At 40.0% G+C, this 26,598-nt stretch overlaps 1 protein-coding gene across 8 annotated transcripts in view; it reads left to right on the forward strand.

Moving 5' to 3' along the window:
* Positions 1 to 26,598, forward strand: part of NEK11 (NIMA related kinase 11) — a 254,435-nt gene that overhangs the window by 118,757 nt on the left and 109,080 nt on the right. For all 8 annotated transcript variants that reach the window (XM_059162590.1, XM_059162595.1, XM_059162596.1 and 5 more), the window contains one exon: positions 3,756 to 3,870. In XM_059162590.1, the coding sequence (XP_059018573.1) occupies positions 3,756 to 3,870 (115 nt within the window). The remainder of the gene's footprint in view (positions 1 to 3,755; positions 3,871 to 26,598) is intronic.

The raw sequence follows: 26,598 nt of genomic DNA on the forward strand, positions 1-26,598 counted from the left end.
TGGCTCTCATGTTTTAAATGTTACATCAAACCTTTAATTGCTTCAAATTCATCACATTCATGTGGCCAGTCAGGTAGGAGAAGGGACAGAGCAGGGAAAAAGAGCAACCAGATCAACTTTGCCCAATTCCGGGTAGAGGTACTGGGGTTCATTTTAGCATATAGGCCAAGGGTGAGTGATGACACTAATTTAGAGCAGCTGTACTTAGAGGTGGATCAATAGATTCATCCAAAACATCAAGTGCCTACTGTGTACAAGAAAACTCAATCAGCATGGAATGAATAATTGATGAGTAAAATTGTGACTTTGCAGAGCAAATGTGTGTATATCTAATTTTGAATTTCAGCCATGATATTTTTGCATCACCTCTTAATCCCTTGTTCTCTTTCCATCTTATTTTTTATTCTTTCCCTTTTATTTCTGTCTCCCATCTATATCATTATGTGTTGTGTTTAATAACCCCTTTTAAACTCTGAATAATTACTTTAGATGTTCAATAATAAGTAGGGTTGCAGAGTCACATGAAATGGACCCTGAATCATATCCTCAGTATCACAAGCCCCTGAATAGCAAATACCATTTTCTCTAATGGTTAAAGACATCTTATGGCCTTCGTGTAGGCTCTGATACTTAAGAAAGTATTTCTTCAGGATCGTATCTGGACAATAGATATCAACCCCAACTTCCTAGCTCTTCTGGTAAAGGCAACATGGGAAGGAGTCGTTTTTATGGAGAACATTGTCTCAAATTCTGGTTGTTCATTCACTGGAGAGCTCTGCATCTGAGGGAGATTCTTTTTCTTTGGTGGGAAGAACCAAACCCCCTAAGGCTGTGGGGCTGATCTCTGCAGTCTGGGGACACTCATTCTGCTGTGGCTCAGTGATCAGAGAGGCTCAAAGACTGGGGCATTTCAGGGGCCCCAGCAAAGCTCTTTGTCAGCCAGGCAGAGCTTAGGGCCACTTGTTCTCTGCCCCTATCTGAGAGGTAATCCACATTTCTCAGTTATTTAGTGGTTGAGTGTTGTCAATTTCTGAAAACCCAAAGTTGGACCAGATGCAGGGGTTCCACCTTCTCTGACCTTAGGAGTATCTCTTTCTTGGACCCTTTAGTAGATAATGTGAAGACACTCAGTCCCACTTGCCCCCCTCTCTGCTTAAGAGAAAAGTAAAGCCATTAAGTAAAGTAAGTAAGCCATTAAGTAAAGCCAGCTGTGGGATCTGTTGTGGGTCCCAGAGACATGGAAGATGAGATCATTCCCACTCATAGAACCTGGTGAAGGGAGATGCTTTGCTCTTGGGGATGGTACATTCTCGCTGGTTCAGTATTGCAGACAGGGTTGCTCCACAATGTACCCTGCCTCCCACCCCCACCCCCCCGCAGCCTCCCAGGTATCTTGCCCTATTTTATGCAATTATATCAGCCACTTCCCACTGGCCCCTCGTTAGCATCCCACCTTCTCATTTTCAGATGTCACTTTCTCTTTAGGAGAATCCTTTTTGACCTCACGGGTCCACAATCGACTGGCTGTTCTCTGAATTCTTATGGCTTACAGCAATGCTTCTCAAACTTCAAAATTCACCCAGATCACCTATTGGTTTTGTTAAAAGGCAGATTCTGATTTGGTTGGTCTGGGGTGGGGCTTGGGATGCTGAATTTTTTAACAAGCTCCCTGGTGATTCTGAGCCTGCTCATCCAGGACCATGCTCTGATTAATAATGGACAGAAATTGAGGCTCTTGAAAGCCATTCACCTTGAGAAGAAGGAAGATCGGGAAAAGCCACCGATTAACAGACTTTCTTATAGACTCTTTAGGAAAAAAGCTTTTCATGGGAACGGAAGTAAAGGAAAAGTGACCTGGGGCTTTCTTGTTCGCCCCAGGAGGAGAATGAAAAGAGAGGCTAGGCAGGGAAGAAAGACAGTTAATCATATTCACAGGCACAGAGTGGGGCAGGTTTAATGATATTCAAAGAACAAAGGAGAGAGAGAAAGTGGGAAGCTGAACACTTTGCAGAGGGACAGAAGGGTTTTAAACATCTTAAGAAAAGGCATCAGTGAGTTGGTAAAGAGGAAATAAAATGTAAGAAAGAAATAGGATTAATCAGATGCAAGAAACTAAAGAAAAACGTGAAGAGGAGAAAAAAGGAAGAAAGAGGATAAGGCTCCTGTCTCTGCTTGTATATGAATTTATGATTTCATTTCTTTCCGATTTCACTGGGACTCTGTTCTCTGTTCTTTCTTCCTTCTCTCTTGCCAGCTGTTGCAAAAGCGCTTTATATTTCAGAAGCAGTCATATGAGATAAAATCAGAGTTAGGGGAGAAAATGGTCTGGCGCTGTCATTTCTTAAACATGTTATAAAAATTATTTGAGGCATTTAGGAGAATGACTTGTTTTCTTTCCCATACCCTAACAGGGCCTTTTATTTTGGCAGGCATTTTCTGCTTGGCTGAATTTGGGCTTTGAATCTGGATGCATAATTGAAGGTGGAATCATGTTAGGCATCATTTCTTTAAAGGATGATAGCTTAAAAACAACTGAATTCCATAATACACTCAATAAGCCTGGTCTTTCTTTTATCCTGTGGCACTTAAGTTGTGATGATGCCAAAACTAGGTTTCTGTGAGAAGTGTATAACTGATCAGGTCTCCATATACAAAATAGTAAAGAGGATCAAAGATCAGAGCAAATCCTTTCTAAGAGAAGCAATTATAACAATTCTAGCTGTTCTCTTCAAAGAGAACCTCAACAAATCAAAGTCAATTGACGGTCTAAATTCTTATTTCCTAGTCATTTCTGAAGTAGAAGTGAAAACACACTTCATGCAATCTCTCTTCTTTGTTCTTAAAGTTGCCTGTGTGCCATCGGTGAAACTTTGAAATTTGAAATTAATTTCACCTCCTACAGCAATTATACAGTATAAAAACTGGATGTCCTAAAAATATTTGATGAATGTATTTTCACAAATGCTGTGCCACAGAGTGGCATGGCTTTGTTTCACTTATTCATTAAGAGGAGTTTGAGCTTTTCCTTCTGTTTTTTAATAAGAAGACACTCTTGGCCTTGTTCTCCATGAAAGCCACTTATCAAGGAAAATAGGTCAGTTCGGCATTAGCACTAGGTTGCAAACACACACATATACAACAGAAAAAAAGAAAAAAAGAAGAAGAAGAAAAAGCAAAATGATCTATTGAAATACCTACAGATATATTTGAGAAATTTAACTTTTACTTTTTTTTGCAGTGTGAGTTCTTTCATGTGGCCTCTTAGATCTCTTTCATTAGGAAACTGGAATTCACAGAAACATAGCACTGTTAAAACTAGATGAAAACTTGGAAGTCATCCAAGCCAACAGCTCCACTTCTGAGATGAGGAACCTGAGCAGGGCTGGACTAGGGGGAGGTGGGGGTGAGACCCTGGCTGCAGAACTGCAGGGGTAATTGTTCTTAGCAGCTGATCATTCTTGCTTTTACATGAGCCGGAAAATGAGTACCTCCTTCATAGTACCTCCTGCCTCACCCTAGTTAGTCATGGCCCTGAAACTGGTGCCATGGAAGGTTAAGGTCACCTGCTGAGTTGGTTCGAGGCTGCTTCTCTTCTCCGAAGCTGTCTTTCTGAAATTTGAAAGTGGTATCATGTTTAAGGGAGAGGATTTGACAGATTTTTATTTCCAAATAGTCTTCTAAACAATATTGTTTCATTTGTGGTAATGCTGTCTCCTTCTATCAGCTTCTCACAAACTGTTAATTATCTTCCCAAGGAATTTGATGACCTGACTTCAGAGAACCTGTCTGAGTCTCAGCCCATTCCTTCCATGGACCTTGGCCCACTTGAGTCAAGTACAGAAGACACCATAGCTGACCTTGGAGATCATGGTACGAGTTTGTGTCAGTATTTGGAAGAGCTGGCACATGGGTTAGCATGGCTGACCCTCTAGCAGGCCTGGCTGGCCTCTGAGAAAAGCCTTGGTTGGATGTAACCACCTTCCATCAGTCTGCCAGAGTTGAGCTGGGACCAGGAAAAAAAGGAGAGAAGCCAAGGGATTTGTCTGCCCTCTTCCATCTTCTTTGTAATAGATGAAGATGAGTTAGAAACTCACACTATGTGAGAAACCTCTTCTACATGAGTTAAACAATATCATCATTAACTGACTCTGGAATAGTATAGGACTGTGAATGCCCTGAAGTACTGTTTCCCTCTTCTAGAAGTGATTTTCCTTGCCTTCATAAACTTAAAGTGAATAAATGAAGTTAGGCTTTGGAAAATCAACTATGTGGGTATGCAATCATTGCCAGAAGAAAAGTGCTCAGAGCTGTGACCCAAATGGGAGAGAGAGAACATAGCTTAATTGTTAAAAACATGAATTTTGGAGTCCAAAGCTGCCCCCATCAGGGAAGCTGCTGGCAACTTCATCTTTATCGATCTCAGTTTCCTTACCCATGAAACAAGAATAATACCTCCTTTGGGGTTGTTGTGAAAAGCAAATGAGAGTAGTCATGTGATGTGCTCTTGCCTCAGTGCCCAACACACAGTAAGAGCCGAAGAAAGGGAAACAGTTTATGACCCTGGGACGGAGGCTTATGACCATGGGAGCCATCTCAGTCCTGTACCACCCTCCCCAGTGTCTAGGACAAAGTGCCAGGAATAGTGTAGTCACTCAAAAAGTATTTCTTGAATGAATAAATGATATGTTAGTCTGGCCCTCTGAGAAGCAGATGTCAAGATGGGAATAAAATGCAAGGATATTTTTAGGGAGAATGTCTGCATAAAAGCATTAGGAAGGGAGCTGAAAAAGGCTGAACCATCAGACCATGATTCAAGCTATGTTCCAAATGAAAAGGATGTGTTCTAGTCTGCTAGACAGACAGGCAACCAAGGCATCAACAAAGTCAGCCATCAGGGGCTTGCTTTAGTATCCCTGCTGTACTTTGGCAGTGGTAGTAGTCTCTGAGGGAATACAGGGATGGATTCCAGATGACAGCCCTGAGGCCACTGGCCAGTTATGCTCCTTGTAGTGGGAGGTGTTTGAGGTGTGTCCTCATATTTGCACAATGGTGTAACAACCCTCCTGCGCAGTAGTTGAGTTCTCTTTCCAAACGAGAGGGAAGGTGGTGAAATTTGGCTTGACTGGTCATCTCAGTCCAAATTTGCATTTGATGTCTTCCTGACAGAGCTTTTAGAACTTGTGCTGCCTCTTTCACCTGTAAGGAAACTAGCACCTGAAGCTCTCTAGGTTGGCATTTGCCAACCTGTTGTAGAAGCCGTCTGGTAACAGGTGTTATTGACAAACATGTATATCAGATGGATTTGCATCTTAGAACCTTTTTAGGTATTTCTTTAATATACTGGTAATTTCCAAAGGTAAAATTGGAAGAACAAAAATATCACATGGGCCTTTCTTTCCAAAAATATAAAACTGAGAGTTTTGCTGTTGGGTAGCTCTTGATATGGATGGCTTGTGCTTTGCTGTAAGGCAGAGCCATCACTCTGTAATAAAGAGGAAGCCCAGAATAGGATACTGTGTTGGTGGTCTAGGATCAAGAAGTCTGGGCCCAGCCTCTGGGTCTCAAGGAAGAAACGTACTTACTCCTCATTTCATAGATGAGAAACTGAAGACATTATGTAATTTGCTCAAGAACTCAAAAGTGTCTGCTTTCTAGAGCAGCACCCTTTCCATTTTCCCCAGAGTGTATGTATTGGAAGTGGTGGGTAGGAGCAATAGATTCTCGAGAGGCAGACAAATGAGTCGGACCTTTAAAAGGCACAGTCTTTGTGTGACTTTATACTAATTTTTGTGAACTGTAGTAGTTAGATTACTCCTAAGCTAGCCCTGACCACAAGTTGCACCAGCTACCAGGAGGCTCGCGCCGATGTCCTCCTTTGTCTTTTGCCAAGGAGGTTTCAATATGGTAGACCAGGTATTGATTTACCAGCCAAACTGGAAGTGGTCAGATCTACTCCTCTGACTACCTTATTTTGCTATAAGGAAACAGTACTTAGGTCTCCCATAATAAGGTGTCTGATCCAAAAAATACATTGTAGTTTTAGTCAGGCCAAATGCCTTGTAAAATGCCTTATTTTTTCCTTCCTATAAATTCATATTTTTCTAAATTAAAAAGGGAGATTTAAAACTATGAAAACATAACCTTTGGGTTGGTTATTGATTGGAATTGTAGGCCACTACAAGATTATTAGTGATCATATAGCTCAATTGTGAAATTTTGAGATTTGAGACTGATTTGTTAATGAATTCTGAAGTGGTTATTTTCCCCATTCTCTTTGCCTTTTAGAGGATTTGACTCCAAACTTTCAGCACCCAGAGGAAGTTTTTATTTACTTTTCATTTAGCATGTATATGTAAAATAAAATTACACAGTCTCTTTTTTGAAGCTTTTACACCAAATGTTTAATCAGTCTTTGATGTTGAATTGGAAAATTCCCTCTGGGCTGTGAGGAGTTAGTTGCAGAGAAAGAAAACAGAGTAAGATGTTATTTATATTTGATATGCATTTCGTTGACTACCACTGATTTAATCTAACCAGTCATGGATAACCATTATAATCAAATGAGAAAACAGAACTGGAACATTAAAGAAATTATCCCTACCTAACCCCTTACATGTAATACTGATGATTTCTTGCACATTCATTGCTGCCAGGAATTTCATTGCATTTAGCCTTATTTTCAGCAGCTCCCAGTTGAGTTGCAGAATAGGGTTTCTTGCAAAGCTGGAGTAGCTTGAGGCTCAGCAGCACGGTGTAGACAGAGCATGGCTCTCAACCCATCTGCTCAGATGCTAAGACTTCACTGGAGCAGGCCTTGGCTGCCCGCCCATGGTCTGACCAGTTGTCACGTAAGTACCCTTTCAGCTACTCCTTGAACAAGTCCTGAACCCCTTCCCTGTGCTCAGAGAAAGCTCTGACCTTGCCCTGCATGGGGAGGTTGTCCTTCGTTTGCCCATAAGAAGTCCACATGCCAAAAAAAAAAAAAAAGTCCACATGCCTTTTGCGGTAGTAGGCTACTCTCTAACTTATAGATGTCATCTCTTCCCTTTAAATATCTAAGTGGAAATACAGTATTTGAACTGTTAGACAATGATGTATTTTTATTGTTTTATTGTTTTTCATTGTTTTCATTTTAAAAACTTAAACACTTACTGACTCTGCAATTATCTAGAGGTAGGAAAATTCTACCTCTAGATAATTACCTAAGAGAAATAAAAGCATGTCTCCAAGAAGATCTGTTCACAAATGTTCTTAGCAGTTTTATTTGTAGTACCAAAAATTAGAAATAATGTCAACCAATAGATGAATGGGTAAACAAACTGAATAGTTTATCCATGCAAAGTAATACTTCTTGGCAATGAGAAGAAACAAACTATCAATACATACAACTATATGGATGAATATCAAAAATATTGTGCTGAATGAGAGAAGCCACAAACAAAGGAGTTCATATTGAATGATTGCATTTCTCTGTAGTGATAGCAACGAGGCCAGTAGTTGTCTGGGAACTGGGAATTGACTCAAAGGGCACAAGGGAATCTTTTGTGGTGATGGAAAAATTCAGTGTCTTGATTGTGGTGGCGGTTTACCTGATGAATATATTTATCAAAACTCACTGAACTCTATGCTTTATATGAGTGCATTTTATTGCCTACCAATTATATATCAATATATCAATAAAGTTGATAAATAAAAAGTACATTGCTAAGATAGAAAAAAAGGAAAGGAAAAAAATGCATTTAGAGTAATGCCTCAGTCTGTGCATTAACTAATAAATGATCGAGAGAGACTCTGGTGAGGTCAAGGAGATAGAAGGCAACTAGGAAGATCTCTAGTATTACTTGGGACACAAAGTCCTTCGTCCAGATGGTGATCATGGAGTTTTCCTCTAATGTCAACCGAGCAATATGCCTTCCGCAAGGAATGTTAACAGAGTTTTGGGGTCTTCAGAGGAAAACTGGCTTGAAGATGAGGGGCTGGGATTCCTTATCTCCTTTCTTCAATCCTCGTAGTTGGAGGTGTCACACTGGTGTGGCACGAACCCATACCAGCAAGTCTCACAGGACTTTGTGTCCTCTGAAAGCAGCCCAAACATCCTACAACAAAAAGTAACAGCCCAGACTCTGAAACTGAGCCCAGAGAAGCTGGTAGAAGCTGCCTGGCTTGTTAGTTCACAAAAAAGACTAAGTGCTGGGCGGGGGCGGGGGGCCGGGGAGGCAGTCACTTCTATGTTCCTAGATGTCCCACCACTCCTAGAGCTTTAAATGTCTTAAAGACTTAATTTACAAATATAAATTGATGGTGGTCTATTTCAGATTTGTCACACATTCCACTGAGTTAAATTTGCGTTGCATGGTAGTGTTTCCACCTGACTCTCGTATTTCCACCCAGGAAGAAGGGCTCCTGCAGACACTCTTTAATTTCCTCAGCTTTAGAGGATAATTAAAATGAATCTAATATTGAGTAAAGATGTGCTGATTCTCTACCCTGAGGCATTATTTAATCATTTAGACTGTTCCTTCCATATGACAAGCTGGGTAGGTGCCTCTAACTGAAATGTAAAGGATTGTATCCGATTTGAAAACTTGAAGTGATTGCACACTAACACCTGCCCTGCCGGCCACTTCACTATTGTGTCCTAAACAGGCAGGAGAGAAATAAGAGGAAAATCAGTCCCCAAGAACATCAGTTACTCATAGAGCAAATCAGCACCTGTGGACACCTCAAATTAATTTTTCTCTCTTGTAAAAGCTGAATGTGATTCCCTGGTCCATCCCTTAGCCCAGTATAAATTACACAGTAGTCATTGCACTGAAGGTAGGTCAGAGAGCATGCTCCAGTGGCCTTGCTGGGCCTGTCGTGGGTCATGTTGGGAATGAATCAATTAAGCAGAAAATTAAATAAGCACCAATCATGGCTTTAAGGTCAGATAGACTACAAAATATAGTAGACTAAACCTTCCTGTACTATGTGCTTCAGACAGCACTTTGGACATAATATAGGATAGTTTTTCTTTGGCTGATGAAATTTTTTTCCATGTCTGCAAGTTTCACAGCTGTGCTCAGGGCTCCCGTACCCACTACCAAGAGAACATCATTCTGATGCCCGAAGGACGTTAAGCTGTCACAGAAAACTAAAAGAGCTGTAGCGGATAGCATTTGCTTCCAGTCAAATCACCATCTTTGAGTCATATGCTAATTTTTTGGAAAGAATTGAAATATTTTCCTGGGGTATTTGTGTAGGTCGGGCTTTAATTTAGATATTAGTGATAGGAATTTAAAATAGTGTCTTCTCTGATCTTCATCAAGGGGCTGGTTTTGTGCCAGTGCGGGCCACGGCAGTATCAGCCACCTCCTGCGTCCCCTTGTCCGAGTCTTTCATTTTGGGAAGTGAAATAGCACATCTCCCAAACAAACAAAAAACCTTTGTGGCAAGGAACTGTGGCAGCAGTACCTAATATCTTCTGTCATTCATGACTAACAGCATTTTTCACTGCCTTCTCTTCTTCCCTCGCTTCAAAAAAATTCAAAATAGAAAAATAGGAAGCCTACAGAAAGGTTCGGAGTGACTGTCATGTTGCATAGCGCGAGCAGTATAATGAATCTGACTTCTAAATAAGTCCATTTTCCCACAGCTGTCTGCAGAAAGTGATGTTTGTGACATTGCCAACATTTGTAGCTCACCAGTTCGACTTATCTCTGAGATTGCAGGGAGAGTTCTTTATAAACTCATTATTCTGCCTGTTGGTATCCCCATGTAAGAATACATTTTTTAGGAATGTGTAGTATAACTCTACATACCTAGCTTCCCAGCTATCTGTGTATTTCCTGCTTACCCATTGGCCTGTCCCAATTTGTTTTCCTGGCCATGGCTTTTTTAAATTATTAATAGAAGTTCTTACTCTTAGATATTAGCCAGCTCAGTACAAGTTTATAGATGAGTTTAAGATGCCTGCAGGCTTCCACTGCATTTTGTACCTGGGCATTTGGGGTTGTAGGGAGAACAAAGTGACTTTACCCTTTTTATATCTCAGATTCATTTTTCTCTTGTGAGTCTAGGAAAGGTGAACAAACCCAACCTCTCTCCCCAGCTGAACCCTACATGGTCTGCTTTCCTGGCTTCGCACAGCTTAGAACTAAAGAAACTCCCTTCCTTCCCTCTGCCTTCCATCTCCTCACAGCCCCATTTTAGGAGATCATTTAACAGTTGGCATTAGTGGGCGCTTATGAATATATTGTCTCTAGCTATATCTTTGGCCTTCTTTTATTTGTGAGATTATATGTTTTGAAGAAGACTAGCCTTTGTGTGTTCGTAGTGTTCGCAATGAGAAATTTTAGTGGTACACTAGAGAGGGCTTGAAAGTGACTACTAGAGGGACACCTGGGTGGCTCAGTCAGTTAAGCATCTGCCTTTGGCTCAGGTCATGACTGGGATCGAGTCCCACATTGGGCTTCTTGCTCAGTGGGGAGCCAGCTTCTCCCTCTGCCTGCCATTCCCCCTGCTTAGGCTCTTTCTCTCTAATCAATAAAAATTTTTTAAAAGGTGACTTTTGTTTATGAAAAAGCAAGGTTTGGAAAATTAAAAGTTTTTTCCTATAGCCCCATTAGCTCTGTGTCATTGATGATGAGAGTAGGTCAGTGCCCTGATTGTGCAAGTGTGTTCTGAGGCCACATTTTCACCTATTCCCAGAAGGCCATTGAGCCATCTTGATGTCATTCCATACCTCACCTCTTAATTTTTACTGTCAGTAAGTCATACTCCTACAAATGTTGATCTCACAACTTAAAATTCCACTAAATAGGCATCATGGTAAAAATGAATGTTTCCTATTATATTGACAGTATTCATTGATTCCAATTTGATGACAGTGCCAAGAAGCACTCACAGTACAGAAGCGTGACACAGCACAGCAGCTGAGAGCCAACAGGCCAGTCCTTCATTCCTCAAAGCATGGTCTGAGGACTGCATCACTAGCATCCTGAGAACTTGTTAGAAATGTAGAATCTCAGACCCCAACCTAGGCTTACTGGGTCAGAAGATGCAAAATCCCAGTGATGTGTATATGCTTTTAAGTTCGAAGAGGCCAAGCTGGACCCTAAGCTCAACAAAAGTGGGGACCACGTCTGTCTGGTTCATTTTATTCCTACCTGCTGACACAGAGACTGGCTCTGAGTTGGTGCTTGGTAAATATTTGTTGAATAAATGATTAAATCTGAGGGGAAAATTCTATAAGAACACTAATGCTTTTTGTTATAAGCAGCATATATTTCTTGCAGAGATAGATTCAGTTGGGAAAAAAGTGGAATAACAAGTTGCCAGGAGAAGCTAATTTGTGTGCACTGGTGTTCCCCTGTAATTTTTGCTTTCTTCTAAAGGGAGATGGTAATTTCTCTCATTTTACCAGATGGATTCTGGAAAGAGGAAAAATATAGTAAGAGTGTCAGAGACATGGAAATGGAAATCCTCCATGCATGCTTTTTGAGTCCCCTAGCTGTTGCCTCTTCCTTTGTAGATACCCCACCACTTAGAGGAGCTCTAATGTCAGCCACCACTGTGCAAAAATAGGGTTTCTTCTGTGCTACCCATAGAACAGTATTTTGTTTAATAGAAGCCACCACAAGGTAATCCTCTCAGATTCCTTCATGCATTTGCTACATGTACACATTTAATGGGAATAAAGGGGTTTTATGAGGTATATTCTGTGTTACAGGTGCACACTCATCTCTTTTGTTTGCATCAGCTTCGTCTCCCCATAGAATCCACGACAGCACTTCACCTAAGATAGAGCATGAGTAAATGCTGTTTGGTGGATTACTCTTATAACACGGTTGGTAGAGCCTGTGTGTGAAAATAACTCTTTAGTGGTATTATTGGTTGGGTCCTCTGGAAGCAGACACTAAGACAGAGAAGTGTAGGAGATGTATTGAGGGTAATTTCTGTTGAAAGAAAAATGAGAATGGATCAGGAGTAGGCAAACTGAATCTCCAGACTATGATGCTGGTCTGACACCTGTGAGAGGTGAGCAGGAAGGAAGAAAGAGCGGGTAGGAAGAACCTCAGTCCTCACTGTAGCTCCGAGATAGCCTCGGTCAACCCAGTGGAGAGTTCCGGATCAAAAATTGCCCATAAGGGAATCCTGCGTTGGCCAGAAATGCTGTGCCCTACTATTCCCTCCTGCTCAACAGGTCCTCAGTGCTGCAGTTGGAGGATGTCAGCTCACTGTATGCTTTGCAGCTAATCAGCAGACTCTTGGAAGGACAGCTGACAGACACCCCTCCATAAATGCCACACGCCTCCATTGAGGCAAGTCATTCCATATGCTTGAGATGAATAAAATAGTATTTGAATAAATAATCTGTAATTCAGTACTTTTCTCTTACTTAGGGTCAACCCACCTGCAATATGTGCAAAGGAAGAACAACTAAAACTTCTAGAAATACGCTAGACTGAAAGCTGCTGTTGTACCTGAAATTTGGAGCCAGCCTTTGTCTCTTTCCCACTTCTAGCCATTTACCAGCTGTGTGAATTGGGGCCATAAAGAATTATTGCCAAGCCTCAGTTTTCTCATCTGCCTAATGGGAATAATGCCCAATTTTTAGGGGATAAGGGAGGAATAAATTAGGTGATAAGCAAAGAACTTTGCACAATGCATGACCCAGAAAGTGCACAACCATTTCTTACTAGAAAAAAAGATACAGTGTCAAAGCAAGTCACAATATTTCCTTAAGTTCCACATAATACCTCTAAATTGGTGATAAATAATATTTCAGTTTTTAACTACTCAGGAGACCTTCTGATTGTAGCTTAAAAACACCTTCACAATATTAAGTATTATTTGGGATACAATTACTTTTATTTGCTCTAGTTTTTGCATTTATGAGAAATATAAAATTGCTCAGGCTGGGTAGTTCTTCCTGTCAAATTATGTTCTTAATTATGCCCATCTGGACCAATTAGCTTAGTATCAAAAAAATTATATCTTCTTTGTCAAGATAGTAGACAGCTCACAGAACCCAAACCAAATTCCCGGAGATGTGGGTGCCCTCTGATTTGTGTGTCAGAAGTTGCCACAGTTACACCCAGAAGTAGAACCTGGGACAAAATTTTTTAGAAGATGCTCCTTTGCCAGCCATCCTGAGCCCCAAAACTGGCAGTTAAAATTTCCAGCTATTTTCCCTAAATACATTAGAAATGTAAATATATTTTGTACTAAGGAGCATAATAAGGGCAAGAATATACATTAGTTTTCCACTGTAGTCTCATTTGGGATTTAGGCCAAATTTATATGAAAATACAGAGCTTGGTAGGCATAACTATGACTTTTGCAATGGAAATACTCAGGTAATACATGCAGTTATTTTAATAGAACTCTCTGCTCTGGGTTTGTAATGAAATCAGCAAGTTTTTCTGAGACATAAGGATTTGTTCTATGCTCTACCTTGGAGGCTGTATGTATAAGTGACCCCCTGGTTTTAGACAAATTGCTTTGAAAATTCTTTCTATTAGTTTCCACTTTAGTTAGAATATAAAGAATATAAGAAAATTTCAGCAGGCTGAACAGATTTCTAAGATAGGGAAAAGTCTGTACTCGTTTCAAATATATTATTTTGCTTCCCTTAGGGCTTTACATGGAATTAGAATATCCCAAATAAAATTTTATGTGCATAATTAAATCACTCGATTCTTACAAATCTGGCAGACATTCTATATTTATCTTAAAGAAGGGTATAGTGGCTTGTTCAAGATGGTATTTTTTGACTATCATATGCTACAAACAACAATAAGGTGCCTTCAGATAGCTGTAAGAGATTTTCTTAAAATAAGAATTAATTGGAGCAAATTCTAGGTTATCCTAATATAATTCTCAATCTTTTTTTTTTTTTTTTTTAATGGGAGAGAAAAGTGGAAGTTGTGGTTAGAGGCTAGTGTTGCTTATGTCTTGGGTCTGCCCCTTGAGTTGGTTCTGTATGTGATACCTTTAATCCTTTCAAGAGGAGGGAAGGTTTGGAATGGCGACTCTTCAGGGAAGTCAGGCTGGGGGAGCCTCCAGTATGAGGGGCCGAGGCTCAGGCTTGCCGTGCTCAGGAGAGAGCAGGTCTTCACAGTGAGGAGTCAGGATACTGCCAACCCAAGAGGCTGAGCTGGTCACTGCCTCCTCAAGATGACTCGGCTTGTATGTATTTAGTCCAGGTTTTTCCATTGGGCTGCTTATCAGAATCCCTTATGAGAATTTAAAAATATAAACACCATAGTCTCTGTCACTTAGACTTTGATTTAGAACGTCTAAAGACCACATCAGTGGTTCTCAAACTATAATATATATCATAATCACGTGGAGGGTTTGTTGAAACATGGATTGCTGGGTTCAGCAGCACACAGGAGCTGGCTTGCATTCACTCATGGACCCTATTGTACACATCTTTCCATCTCGTGTTCAGTCATAACACTTGGATAGCTTGAGATCAGCTATGGTGAGCGAGTGTTTACACCAGGGAAACTGGCAAAAGCTGCTAATCAGAGCTTTCCTCAAGAGCCAGTTGTTAAACCTTTATTAGGGCACCACTGGCAAGGAGCCCCACCTTCAAAGCTTGCAACTCGGTAGGTCTGGGATGATGCCCAGGAATTTGCATTGCTAACGAGTTTCTTGTTGATGCTGTGGCTGGTTTGAGGAGCACGTACTAAGAACAGTTTGTCTAAAATTATGCTGTTCAATCTGATAGCCACTAAGCCACATATGGTTATTTGAATTCAAATTTTAATTAATAAAAATTAAAATTTTTCGTGTTAGTCACATTTTAAGTGCTTAAACCAATATAATGTTATATGTCAATTAGATTGCAATAGAACTGGGGTGGGGGCGGAATGCTTAAGTTTCACATGTGGTTAGTGGTTACAGTATTGGATAGCATACTTGCAGAACATATCTTCATTGCAGAAAAGTCCCTCTGGGCAGCACTGCTCCCGGAAAAAACAAACAAACAAACAAACAAACAATGCACCTAATTTTTCTTAAAGTTCTACAGGTTATTCTGGTGGGAAGTCTGTTTCAGTAATCGCAGCAATTATGAAATGTTGCTCTTACATTTCAGCTCTCTAAAACTCAAACTCACAAAACAGTCTGTGTTCCTCATTTTCTGTTTCTTACTTGGGAAGGAAATATTGATTTGCTAAAATTCTCAAATACTTGACAACACGTATTAATGCCTCTTTTTTAGAGGTGAGGACAAGGAGGTAAGGATGAAAGAGGTATTGTTGAACCGGAACCCAGCCCCAAATCCATGTTCTCAGCCCAGAGGTTTCTCCTCTATGCTGTGACAGCTCTCTGCTAAATAGAAAAAATTAGTACAGGTGTTGGTCATAGTCCTACCTCCACATTGTGTCAGGGGCCAGCACAGAAATGCCATTATAGTGCCTCCGATGAAATGTATGGCAAAGGAAAGCCCCAGAGGTCTTCCAGACTTTTTCTAGTGACAACTCCCTCCCAAACAGTGAAGGCATGAACTGCATTTATCAGAAACTAGTTGATCATATTAATGAATCAGAAGGTTAGAAACCAGCAGACTACACAGGACTGAAGAGGAGACAGAACTTAGAGGTGAAGGGTCAGGTGAAATAGTTAAGTCATTAGTCGCACCTGTGGAGCCAGTTACCAAAACCTGAGTTAGAGGGTTGCGCAAGGAGACAGAGACCTGATCGCTGGACCAGGAAAGAGCTGGCCTGGGATGCTGGCTCTTGTGGGTTGCCTCTTATATGTTGTTGGGTAATGGTCTTTTTATCACAGTCTGGCATATTAAGGCATGCTGTGTGAGATGCTTGTATGGCCTCAACAATGTCCATTTACTTCGGTTCCTATGTGACTGAAATTTTATGTTCTTTACAATGATCAAAAAAATTGCCAGTAGTGTTTCTTTTTCCTCTGAAAGATTTATTACAATAGACTTTCTTTTCTCAAGTAATAGTTTGCCTCTGTGAACTTCAAAAGCTGTTGCATTGCCTGGTTCTGTAGCAATCTCTTCAGAACTACAACAACAACAAAAATCTCCTTTTCTTTCTGGGCTTCTTTTTAGGAATTCTGGAATTCTTCCTTTTAGGAATTTACCACTGCCCTTATCCTTGTACCTTTCTTTGTAGGCACCATTATATCCTTGTTCTTTTGTATCCTAATTGATCTTCCCCCCTCGTAGATAATTGCCTTTCACCTCCTTCAGCAAAGTATTCCCTGAACACCATTTTCATGAACAGTCGACCTTCCACAGATATTTATTGGGTGCCTATTCCGCTAGTAAAAGAGAATACAGAATACAGTAGGAAGCAGAACAGACTGGGTTCTACACTTATAAGCCTATAGTGATGTTTTCTTCTACCCAGAAGCTTTAATTCCAAAAGGGGGTTGAATTGTGCCCCACCCCCCAATATGTCCATTTGGAACCTTGGAATGTGATCTTATTTGGAATAAAGGTCTTTGTAGATGTAATTAAGTTAAAGATCATCACATGAGATTACCTTGAATTATGATGGACCCTAAATCCAATGACAAATCTTTTGAAGAGAAAACAAAATAGATACACTGAGAAGACTACAGGCAGACAGAGGCAGAGATAGCAGTGATGGATCTATGAGCCAAGGAGCATCAAGGATTGCCAACATCTACCAGAAGGAAGGAAAGAGGCATGCAACAAGCGCTCCTTTTGAGCCTCCAGAAAGAACCAACCCTGCTGGTAGCTTGATTTCAGACTTCCTGACCTTCCACATTGGAAGAAAATAAATTTCCGTTTTAAAGATTTATTGAGATTTATTGATTTATTTTTGTGGCCTAACATGTGCTCTGCTCTGGATAATGTTCTATTTGATCCTGAAGAGAATATGCATTGTTGTTTTTGAATGGAATGTCATATAAATATAATATCATAATTATAGATATAGATATAAATATAGATATGGATATAGATATAGATATAGATATAGATATAGATATAGATATATAGATATAGATGTGCCCATAAAAATGTCCATCTGATCTAACGGGTCATTAAAAGACACTTATCAGATTCTCTGCTCAGATATGGGGTGCTAGAGCCCCTACATCAATTTCTCTCTTTAGTTCCATTAATATTTGTTTTATGTATTTAGGTTCTCCAGTGTTGGTTGCATAGCTATTTACAATTGTTACATCCTCTTTTTGGATTGATCCCTTTATCATTATGTGATACCCTTTTTTGTCCCTTGTTACAGTCTTTGTTTTTTTATTTTGTCCAATGTAAGTATTGCTACCTTGGCTTTTTATTTGTTTCCATTTGCATGGTAAGTGTTTTTCCATCCCTTCATTTTTAGTCTTTATGTATTTCTAGGTTTGAGGTGCATCTCTTGTAGGCAGCATATAGATGGTTCTTATTTTTTTATCCATTTCACCACCTTGTGCTTTTTGATTGGAGCATTTAGACCATTTGAATTTAAAGTAATTATTGGTAAGTATGTGCTTATTGCCATTTTGTTCCTTGTTTTCTGGTTGTTTCTGTGGTTCTTCTCTGTTCCTTTCTTCTCTTGCTCTCTTTGTGATTGTTGAGTTTCTATAGTGTACTGTTTGGCTTTCTTTTTATTTTTTGTGTATCTATTATAAGTTTTGGGTTTGTGGTTACCATGAGGTTCATGTATAGCATCCTATGTATATAGCAGTCTATATTAAGCTGACAGTTATTTAAATTTAAACACATTCTAAAAAAAAACCCCAAATCCTTTTTTACTCCCTCCTACACATTTTATGTGTATGCTATCATATTTTACATTTTTACTTTTAATTTACTTGTGTCTAATTTTGGCTATTTCTTTTCCACTTAAAGAAGTTCCTTTAACAATTCTTATAAGGCTGGTTTTGTGGCAATAAACTTCTTTAACTTTTTTTATTTTTTGGTCTGGGGAACTCTTTATCTCTCCTTTTTTTTTTTTTTTTAATTTTATTTGTTTATTTGACAGAGATCGCAAGTAGGCAGAGAGGCAGGCAGAGAGAGAGAGAGAGAGAGAGAGAGGGAAGCAGGCTCCCTGCTGAGCAGAGAGCCCGATGCGGGACTTGATCCCAGGACCCTGAGATCATGACCTGAGCCAAAGGCAGTGGCTTAACCCACTGAGCCACCCAGGTGCCCTCTTTATCTCTCCTTTAAATCTGAATGGTAACCTAGCCAAGTAGAGTATTCTTGGTCATGGATGTTTTCCTCTCAGCCCTTTGAATATATCATGCCACTTTCTGGCCTGTAAAGTTTCTGCTAAAAAAATCAGCTGATAGTCTAATACGGTTTTCTTTGATGAAACTTTTGTTTCTCTCTGATTTTAAAATCTATCTTTAACCTGTGACATTTCAATTATGTGTCATTGTATGGACTGCCTTGGCTTCATCTTATTTGGAACTCTCTGTGTTTCGTGAACCTGGATGCCTATTTTCTTTCCTAAGTTAGGGAAGTTTTCAGCTACTGTTTCTTCAAATAAGTTTCCTGTTTCTTTCACTCTGTTTTCTTCTGGGACCCCTATAATGGAATGTTTGTTTGCCTGATATTGTCCAGGATATCTCTTAACCTATCCTCATTTTTAAATTCTTTTCTCTTTTTGCTTTCAGTTTGGGTGCTTTCCATCACCCTATTTTCCAGATCACTCATATGTTCTTCCGCATTTGCTAATCTACTGGTTGATTCCCTCTATTGTGTTTTTTATTTCAGTTGTGGTATTTTCCAGCTCTGTTTCTTTTTTATGTTTTCCATCTCCTTTTTTATGATCTCACTGAGTTCTTCCATTATTTTCTCCAGCCTGGTGAGTATCTTTATGATTATTTCTTTAATTTTTTATAAGGCATATTACTTATCTCTGTTTAATTTAGTTCTTTTTCTGAGGTTTTATCTTGGCCTTTGTTTTGGAGCATATTCCTTTGTCTCCCCATTTGCTTGACTTTTTATCTGTTTCTCTGGATTAGGTGGACCAATTACTCCTCAATTTGAAGAAATGTCCTTGTATATGGTTGTCCCCTATGCATATTTGGTGATTTTCACTGGCTGGCTGAACCTGGCTGGTGTGGGCTGGGGGGTGGGGTGGTGTCTCGGGATTCTCCATGCAGTAGGTTTCCTGGCAGGATAGCTGAAGCCGAAGTAGGTGTAGGGTGGTGGTGGTGGGGGTCCCATTGTTCTATGCACAGAGGGTACATTGGCAGGATAGCTAAAGTTGAAGTACGTGCAGGTCAGGGGGACACAGAGTTCTAAGCACTGAGGGCACCCTTGCAAGACAGGTAAAGCTGAGGTGGGTGCAAGCCAGGAGGTCCCAGGACTCTATGCAAAGAGGGCGACTTGGCAGAATAGCTGACACTGAAATAGATATAAGCCAGTGGGTCCTGGTGCACTCCTTTTAGGGAGCACCCTGACAGGACAGCTAGTCTTTAATTTTAATTTTAAAAAGTTTTACTTCATTGTTGTAAGAATAACGAACATGAGACCTACTCTTTTACATGTGTACTATAGAGCTGTTGGTTGTAGGTACACTGTTATGCAGCATATCTCTAGAATTTATCTTGCTTAGCTAAATCTTGATGCTCATTGATTAATAACTCCCCATTTCTCCCTTCCTCTGGCCCTTGGCAACCACCATTCCACTCTTTGATTCTATGAATTTGAGTATTTTAGATACTTCATATGAGTGAATTCATGCAGTGGTTTATTTCATTTAGCATAATGTCCTCAAGGTTCATTCATATTGTTGCATATTATGAAAATTTATTATGTTTTCCAAAATAAATTATTGAGAAGAGTGACATTGTTTTATATTTTTACAGTTTTTAAAACGTAACTGGCTTAATAGAAGTCAGCTGAGGGAGCGCCTGGGTGGCTTAGTGGGTTAAACCTCTGCCTTCGGCTCAGGTTATGATCTCAGAGACCTGGGATCGAGCCCCAGCATCAGGCTCTCTCCTCAGCCAGGGAGCCTGCTTCCCCCTCTCTCCCTGCCTGCCTCTCTGCCTACTTGTGACCGATCTCTCTCTCTCTGTCAAATAAATAAATAAATCTTTAAAAAAAATAGAAGGAAGCTGGATTCTCATATCTGCTTTGCATTTAGATTTATTATGACATTACATGTCGTATAGTGTCTGGAAAACTCCACTATGCGTTCTTAAGAGGATGAAAGTGAAAAAGTTAGATAAGATCTTAGTATTATTATGAAGGTAATTTAGATTTTGGATGCCCCTGAAAGGGTCTAGGGACTTCTGGGCCCCTGGACGACTCCTTGAGAATTGTTCTTCCACGCCTAAAGTGAGACCCTGGAAGCCAGCATTAAATATTCCTGGATATCATGAATAATTTCTCCATTTGTACTGCCCTGTTAAACAATTTTTAATAAACTGGCTTAAAGGATAATGAAGCAGCAGGATCTTCTTTCATGAATGTGGTGCTCTAAGGTAGAAAACCTACTCTATTTGAATTTCATGGGTGTGAAATCATTAATAAGCAGAAATGATGTCGCCAGTGTTATTGTAACAGCCATAAAAGCTGCAGTCTCACTGAGATGATACACTTTTATGCTTTAATGGACATCATTTTATGTGCTAAGTAGGTGGATGCAAGATCTTAAAATTGTTTGAGGGGCCTCCTGTGGGGATAATTGTGTGGTGAAGTGTATTCATTTACTTATGGATTTACCCCAAAGAGCTTGGGAGTTTCTGAATCAATCACCCAAACGCTTAGCTCCAGCATTTGCTAGGCATAGCAGTTTTCACCACTGAGGACTCCCAAATAAGATGCAAATTGTCTGATAAATTATTTTGTATTACCCTTTCACTTTTCAGAAAAATAGTCCTTGGGGAGCTGTAGCATCAACAAATGCAATCAATGCTTTAGAGTGGGTTGATTTTCAGTTGTTATTGTTACGGAAATAAAACCTTCAGACACCGAGAGGTATGGTGAAGGTAAAATGTGTTCTTTCCTGGAGGCATGGGTTTCAGAGCACTCCTTCAGGTAGACTGTTCTATGCCAACTCTGGTAAATTATACATACTACAGCTCTCTCTGTTTTTGTCTCTTTAGTTACAGCCTTAGGTTAATATATTCCTATTTTGTTTACATTTCTCTTGGGATGATATGAAATTATTTTTAGTTGAACAGCCTAAGAAAAATTAGGTGCATTTGACAAAGGCGTGTAATGTACTAATGGAATAAACACAATTCTACTTTTCTAATTTTGAGTAGAATACACAGTAAAAGCACAGATGGGCCCAGATTTATATATCTTTATGTATACCTCTTCCATTGTCAAGATTTAGTCGATCCTATTACTTTTTCTGGGGGCTTTTCAATCAGATCCTAGTAATTCAGATTCTAAAGTCAGAAAGGCGTAACATTTTCTCACTTTAACATCAGTAATTTTCTTCCTTCCTGTTGTTTAAAATAATCATTTTCATTTGATGGAGGGAAGCAACACAATACTTATGCTACTTGCTTTGTTGCATTTTTATAATTTGTCCTTTCTTGTTAAATATTTTGTTAATAATTATCACGCCATTTTAACTATGGATTTTGTGTTTTATTTTATTTTATTTTCTTAAATATTTTATTTATTTGACAGAGAGAGACAGTGAGAGAGGGAATACAAGCAGGGGAAGTGGGAGAGGGAGAAGCAGGCTTCCTGCTGAGCAGGAAGCCCAATGTAGGGCTTGATTCCAGGATCAGGATTATGATCTGAGCTGAAGGCAGATGCTTAACGACTGAGCCACACAGGCATCCCTTGTTTGTGTTTTAAATTGAGTTTTACAATTGATTAAATAGGAGAAACTACAACCATTTATAAAATACAAAATCTATTTTCCCTTTTCGTTTCTCTTAGAAATTGTCATCCTACCAAAGATCATGAAATTTGATGTATCTTCTTAACTTTGCTTTTTACATGATAAATGCAAAGCAAGAAATCTGCATAGTATATTGAGAAATCAAGAGATGCAGAATAAGATCTGAGGCTGAGTCCAGGCTTCCCACACTGGCTGCATGACATTGGACAAATCCTCTAACTTTTGGAACCCTGGCTCTTGGCAAGTCCCCAGTTGTCATCTACAAAATGGGTTCTGAGAATTCATTTCCAGTCCACTAGTGGAACACCCAAAGCTAAGCAGCTGCCATCACCTCACCTGAAGTGTTATACCTGCCTCTGGCTAGTCTCTGGCCTCTGAGAAGTTCATTCTCTATATGGCTGCCAAAATGATCTTTTAAGAATGCCAATCAGAGTTTGTCATTGCTTGCTTTAAGTCCTCCCATGGCTTTCTGTTGTGTTTCCCATACAAAATAGAAACTCTTTCACATGGCCCACAAGGCCCCTATGTACCTGCTCCCCTCTTCACCAACCTAATGCAACGTTATGCTCCATCTTAACTCGTGTTAAGGCGCCAGGCCATCCTAGGTCCCTGAGACTAATTCACTTTTAGCACTGATTGGCCACTCCACTCCTGATGGTCCAGCTACCCTGACTTCCTCTCATTTCCTTGTGTGCCCACAACTTGACCTCAGCTGCTTTGCAAATGCTCTTTCTTCTGAAGACCATGTCATTTTATCTCACTGTGTACCTGACCTATGCCTATTCATTCTTCAGACCTCAATTCAAATGTCCTGTTCTCAGAAAATCCTTCCCTCAGCCACAGATGTAAATTAGATCCTGTGAAACTAAGAGAAAAATATATATTGTTCTCTGCCTAAGTTTTTGGCACGGAGCTCCTAAAATCCTTGTAGTTTCCTAAGTAATAAGAGTACTATGAGCATCTTTTGTTCTACCATTTGGTCTTTGACTCAGATTCATCAGGCAGAGTTCCTAAATCGTTTGGAATTTCCAGAGTGATAGGAATGTTTTCAGTTCTAGTGAGATGATTCTTTGGTGGGCTCCTGGATTTGAAGAGAGTCTGCTCCTAGTTCTACCATTTTGTGAATGGTATTTATCCGGGGTGACCAGTAACTGCTCATTGTCTATAGCAGAGGTGGATAAACTTTCTTTAGTGGTCCAAAGTAAATATTTGAGGCTTTGCAGACCATACCACCTCTTTAACAGCTACTCAAATTTACCATTATAGAGACAAAACAGCCAAGGATGGTGTGGGCTATGACTGTGTTCCAGTAACACTTTGTTGGCAAAAGCAGGCAGCCCAGACTTGGCCCACAGACCCTAGTTTAGACCCATGGACCCATGGTCTAAGTCATTTTCTGCCTGTTGTCCTTGGGTTCTGAGAACATTGGTAGATACACTAATGGCACCGGGAAATGTAAATTTAAAATGAAATTGGCTTGCTAGATGCTATCCTTTCCTTTATTGAAACTTGGCTTTGGCTTCACTGAAACAAAACACTTTTAATACCATTACCATGCAAATACAGAGCACATCCATTTCTTCTTAGTTATTAAATAGGGCAAAACTAATTTTCTAGCGGGATGACTTAGCATTATTGCTGTTTGTGAAAAGAATTTGATGTAAATCAGTAGGCATGCCCTGGGCTTTTTCATTGTGTGTTGGAGGACAATCACAGAGCATAAAAACTTACATGCTCTGAGGGAAGGAGCTGGGTATTAACAGCGAGAGGGCACTCAAACTTGTGATTTCAAGATTTTTTCTTCTCCTTTGTGGGTGATGATTTCTTGGGAATGTTATCAGCTCAAAGGGAGTTTAGAATTCCATAAACACCATGGCTGAGTAATTCAACAATACCTAAAGACCTCAGTCCTGATCAAGAGGCCAAGTGGAGCTAAGATTGGGGCAGATTCACTCTTCCTGAGGACCTAAGCTCAGTGTAGCAGTTTGATGGGCTGGGTGGGCTGGGTGCAAGGCAAATCTAAAATTTCATTTAGGTTTGGAATGTGATTGGATAAGACAAACTTCAATTTCAAATTTAAATGTAAATGGTAACTAAGAAGTGAAGTTGTTTGTCCAAAATGTTGAGAACCATTAAGTGTTTGGAGATGTGGGTCAGATTAAGTGTTTCAGGCACTTCCAGATAGAGAGAACAGGTAAGCACCTGGGATTCCATTACCTGCTTTCAGAGGAGGCGTGTGACAGGAGAGTGTCTGATTGGAGAAACCACAATAAGTAGAACCCTGAATAGGAAGCAAGCGTGAGAGAAAAGTTCCCCCCATGTAGCAGCTGCTATCAATGTTCTGTCTATACCCCCTTCCATCCCTTTACCATTTTCTTGGGCTCAACTCCCACCTGTGTGTCTCTTTTGCTGGGGGCCTGTGGGAGGCTGCTCTTAGACTCCCAGAGGCTGCTTTTCCAATACTCAAAGAGAGCCAGAGTGCCTGGGAATTTACCCCTCACTCCTGCCCCCACACACCAAAGTTCCCCAAGACAGTCTTTAAAAAGTGACTAATGTGTGCAAGAGTATAAATATAAATGTTCCAGTTGCCTCCATCAGTTGGCCCTAGAGCTCTGTGGAATTGAGCCAAGGTTACCCCTGTGGGACTCTGCTTGATCTGGACCCTTGCTTAGCCTCCTGCTCCCTCTTTCCCACTTCTTCACTGCCTACCAGTGTCTCGGGAACCCTTCCTAACAAATGACTTTGATGAAGGTCCTCATCTCAGAATCTACTTCTGGGGAATCCAATCTAAGACAACCAGTTTTTTAAAAAGTTGGAAGTAGTTCCTGGCTATTACAAGAAATTCAGTGGGAAGCACTTGGGTGGCTCGGTCAGTTTATAATCTGATCCTTAATCTGTGCTCAGTTCTCAATCTCATGGTTGTGAGGTCAAGCCCCATGTTGGAGCCTACTTAAAAATAAATAAAGAAAAAAAAAAGAGCTCTAGTAGAGCTTTTTTTCCATCAGTTTTTCCTGAATTTAGCTTTTTTAAACATTCGTTTTGATGGTTTTATTGGTCTGCTATCTCTATCACAGGACCCCCCCATTTGAATCACTACATCAGTAATTGATAAGGAAAATTATTTTAATAAGCTCTTGAGCCATTTGTGCAGATACTTATTCTGTGGTCATGGTATACCACCATGATGTGATATGGTGATCAGATGTGCGTCAGGGTACCCACACCTTCCAGAAGGCAACCTTACACAGATCCACTCTGCAGGGTAGACTGTTTCCCTGGTGTCATTCATGGTGGGCATCAGTGTTTTGACCAAGAAGCCAGTCAGGTTCACCAGAGAGGTTTGAAAACTCCAAACAAAATGAAGATGACAGGATTTTCTGAAAATGACTGTAAAGAAAACTCTACCAGAGATCTGTAGAGAGTTTACCTTGAATACTTAGAGACCAAGAACTTTTTAAGGTAGGATATTTATTCTGACAGTAGCTTCTTGTTTCTATTTAAGAAACTGGCCTCTAAGTCAACATTTAGGTGTTAAGATGGTGCTCAGTCCTGGGAGTGTCCTGGAATTCTACTGTTTGGGACTTTTGCAACCTGAGTGGAAGATTTGAGTTCTCTTTGCCAGCTTCATTCATCTTCTCTGTAAGAATCCAAGCTGGGAAAGAATACTCCTGTTAGATCTTATGATGGTTAATTTTATATATCAACTTGGCCAGACTGTGGTACCCAGATGTTTACTCCAACACCACCCTGGATGTTGTGTGAAGGTATTTTTTAGATATGATTACCATTTAAATCAGTAGACTTTGAGTAAAGCTACCACTTGTCATAATTTGGGTGGGTCTCATCCAATCAGTTAAAGATATTAGGAGAAAAAATTGAGGTCCCCCTGGGGAAGAAGAAATTCTGCCTCCAAATTGCCTTTGGACTCAAGATTGCAAAATTAACTTTTGCCTAGGCTCTCCTGCCCTGCACATTTTGGAGTTGCCAACCTCCCACTATAATTGTGAGAACCAGTTACTTAAAATAATTTGTCTGTCTCTGTCTTCTCCCTCTCATATCCTACTGGTTCTTTTTCTTCAGATAACTCTGACATAGACCCAATTAAATGCTCCTGATCAGAGTCCCACATTCTTGACATTTCTCTGTTTAATCAGTTCATGCTCACCTTAATGTAGGTTATGGTATATCTTAGTTTTGTGGTATTTTTCTCCCCATGAGTTTTGTGAATACTTAGAATTCTAGTGATATGATGTGATGCTACAAATAATTACATACTTACTTCCCCTAAATATGATTTTGACCACTTGGGGAACAATGAAATTTCATTAGGATCTGACTGTTCAAATCCATATGTATCCTAATTATGAACCGAATCTTGCTACATGTGTGTTTTTCTCTTTATAATCCTTTAAAGGTTGAGGTATCGCCAACTTGGATATTAGGAGAGAGTTCTAGTGTGAAGTCTATTATGTAACCTCATTATAACAACCCGACTATCTATACATCATGATAAAATAAATATTTACCTAAAAAAAATGAAACAAAAGTGAAACTTCTAGGTAATTTTTTTGTGACCATTCTCCAATATGCCCCACAATGATTCTTGCCTCCTGGTATTCATGCCAGTATTCATCCCACACTGACTAGGAATAATCTGTGTAGTCAGTTGGATAGAATGGGAATTGAAAAGTGTGTCTCCCAAGGCTAGGAAACAAAAGACATTGCAGTTTCTGCCTTGCTCTTTGGGATCATTCCTTCTGAGGGAAGCCAGCTGCTATGTTGTAAGGATGCTCAA

Source organism: Mustela lutreola, chromosome 2 (assembly GCF_030435805.1).
Source record: "Mustela lutreola isolate mMusLut2 chromosome 2, mMusLut2.pri, whole genome shotgun sequence".
Classification (NCBI taxonomy): domain Eukaryota; kingdom Metazoa; phylum Chordata; class Mammalia; order Carnivora; family Mustelidae; genus Mustela; species Mustela lutreola.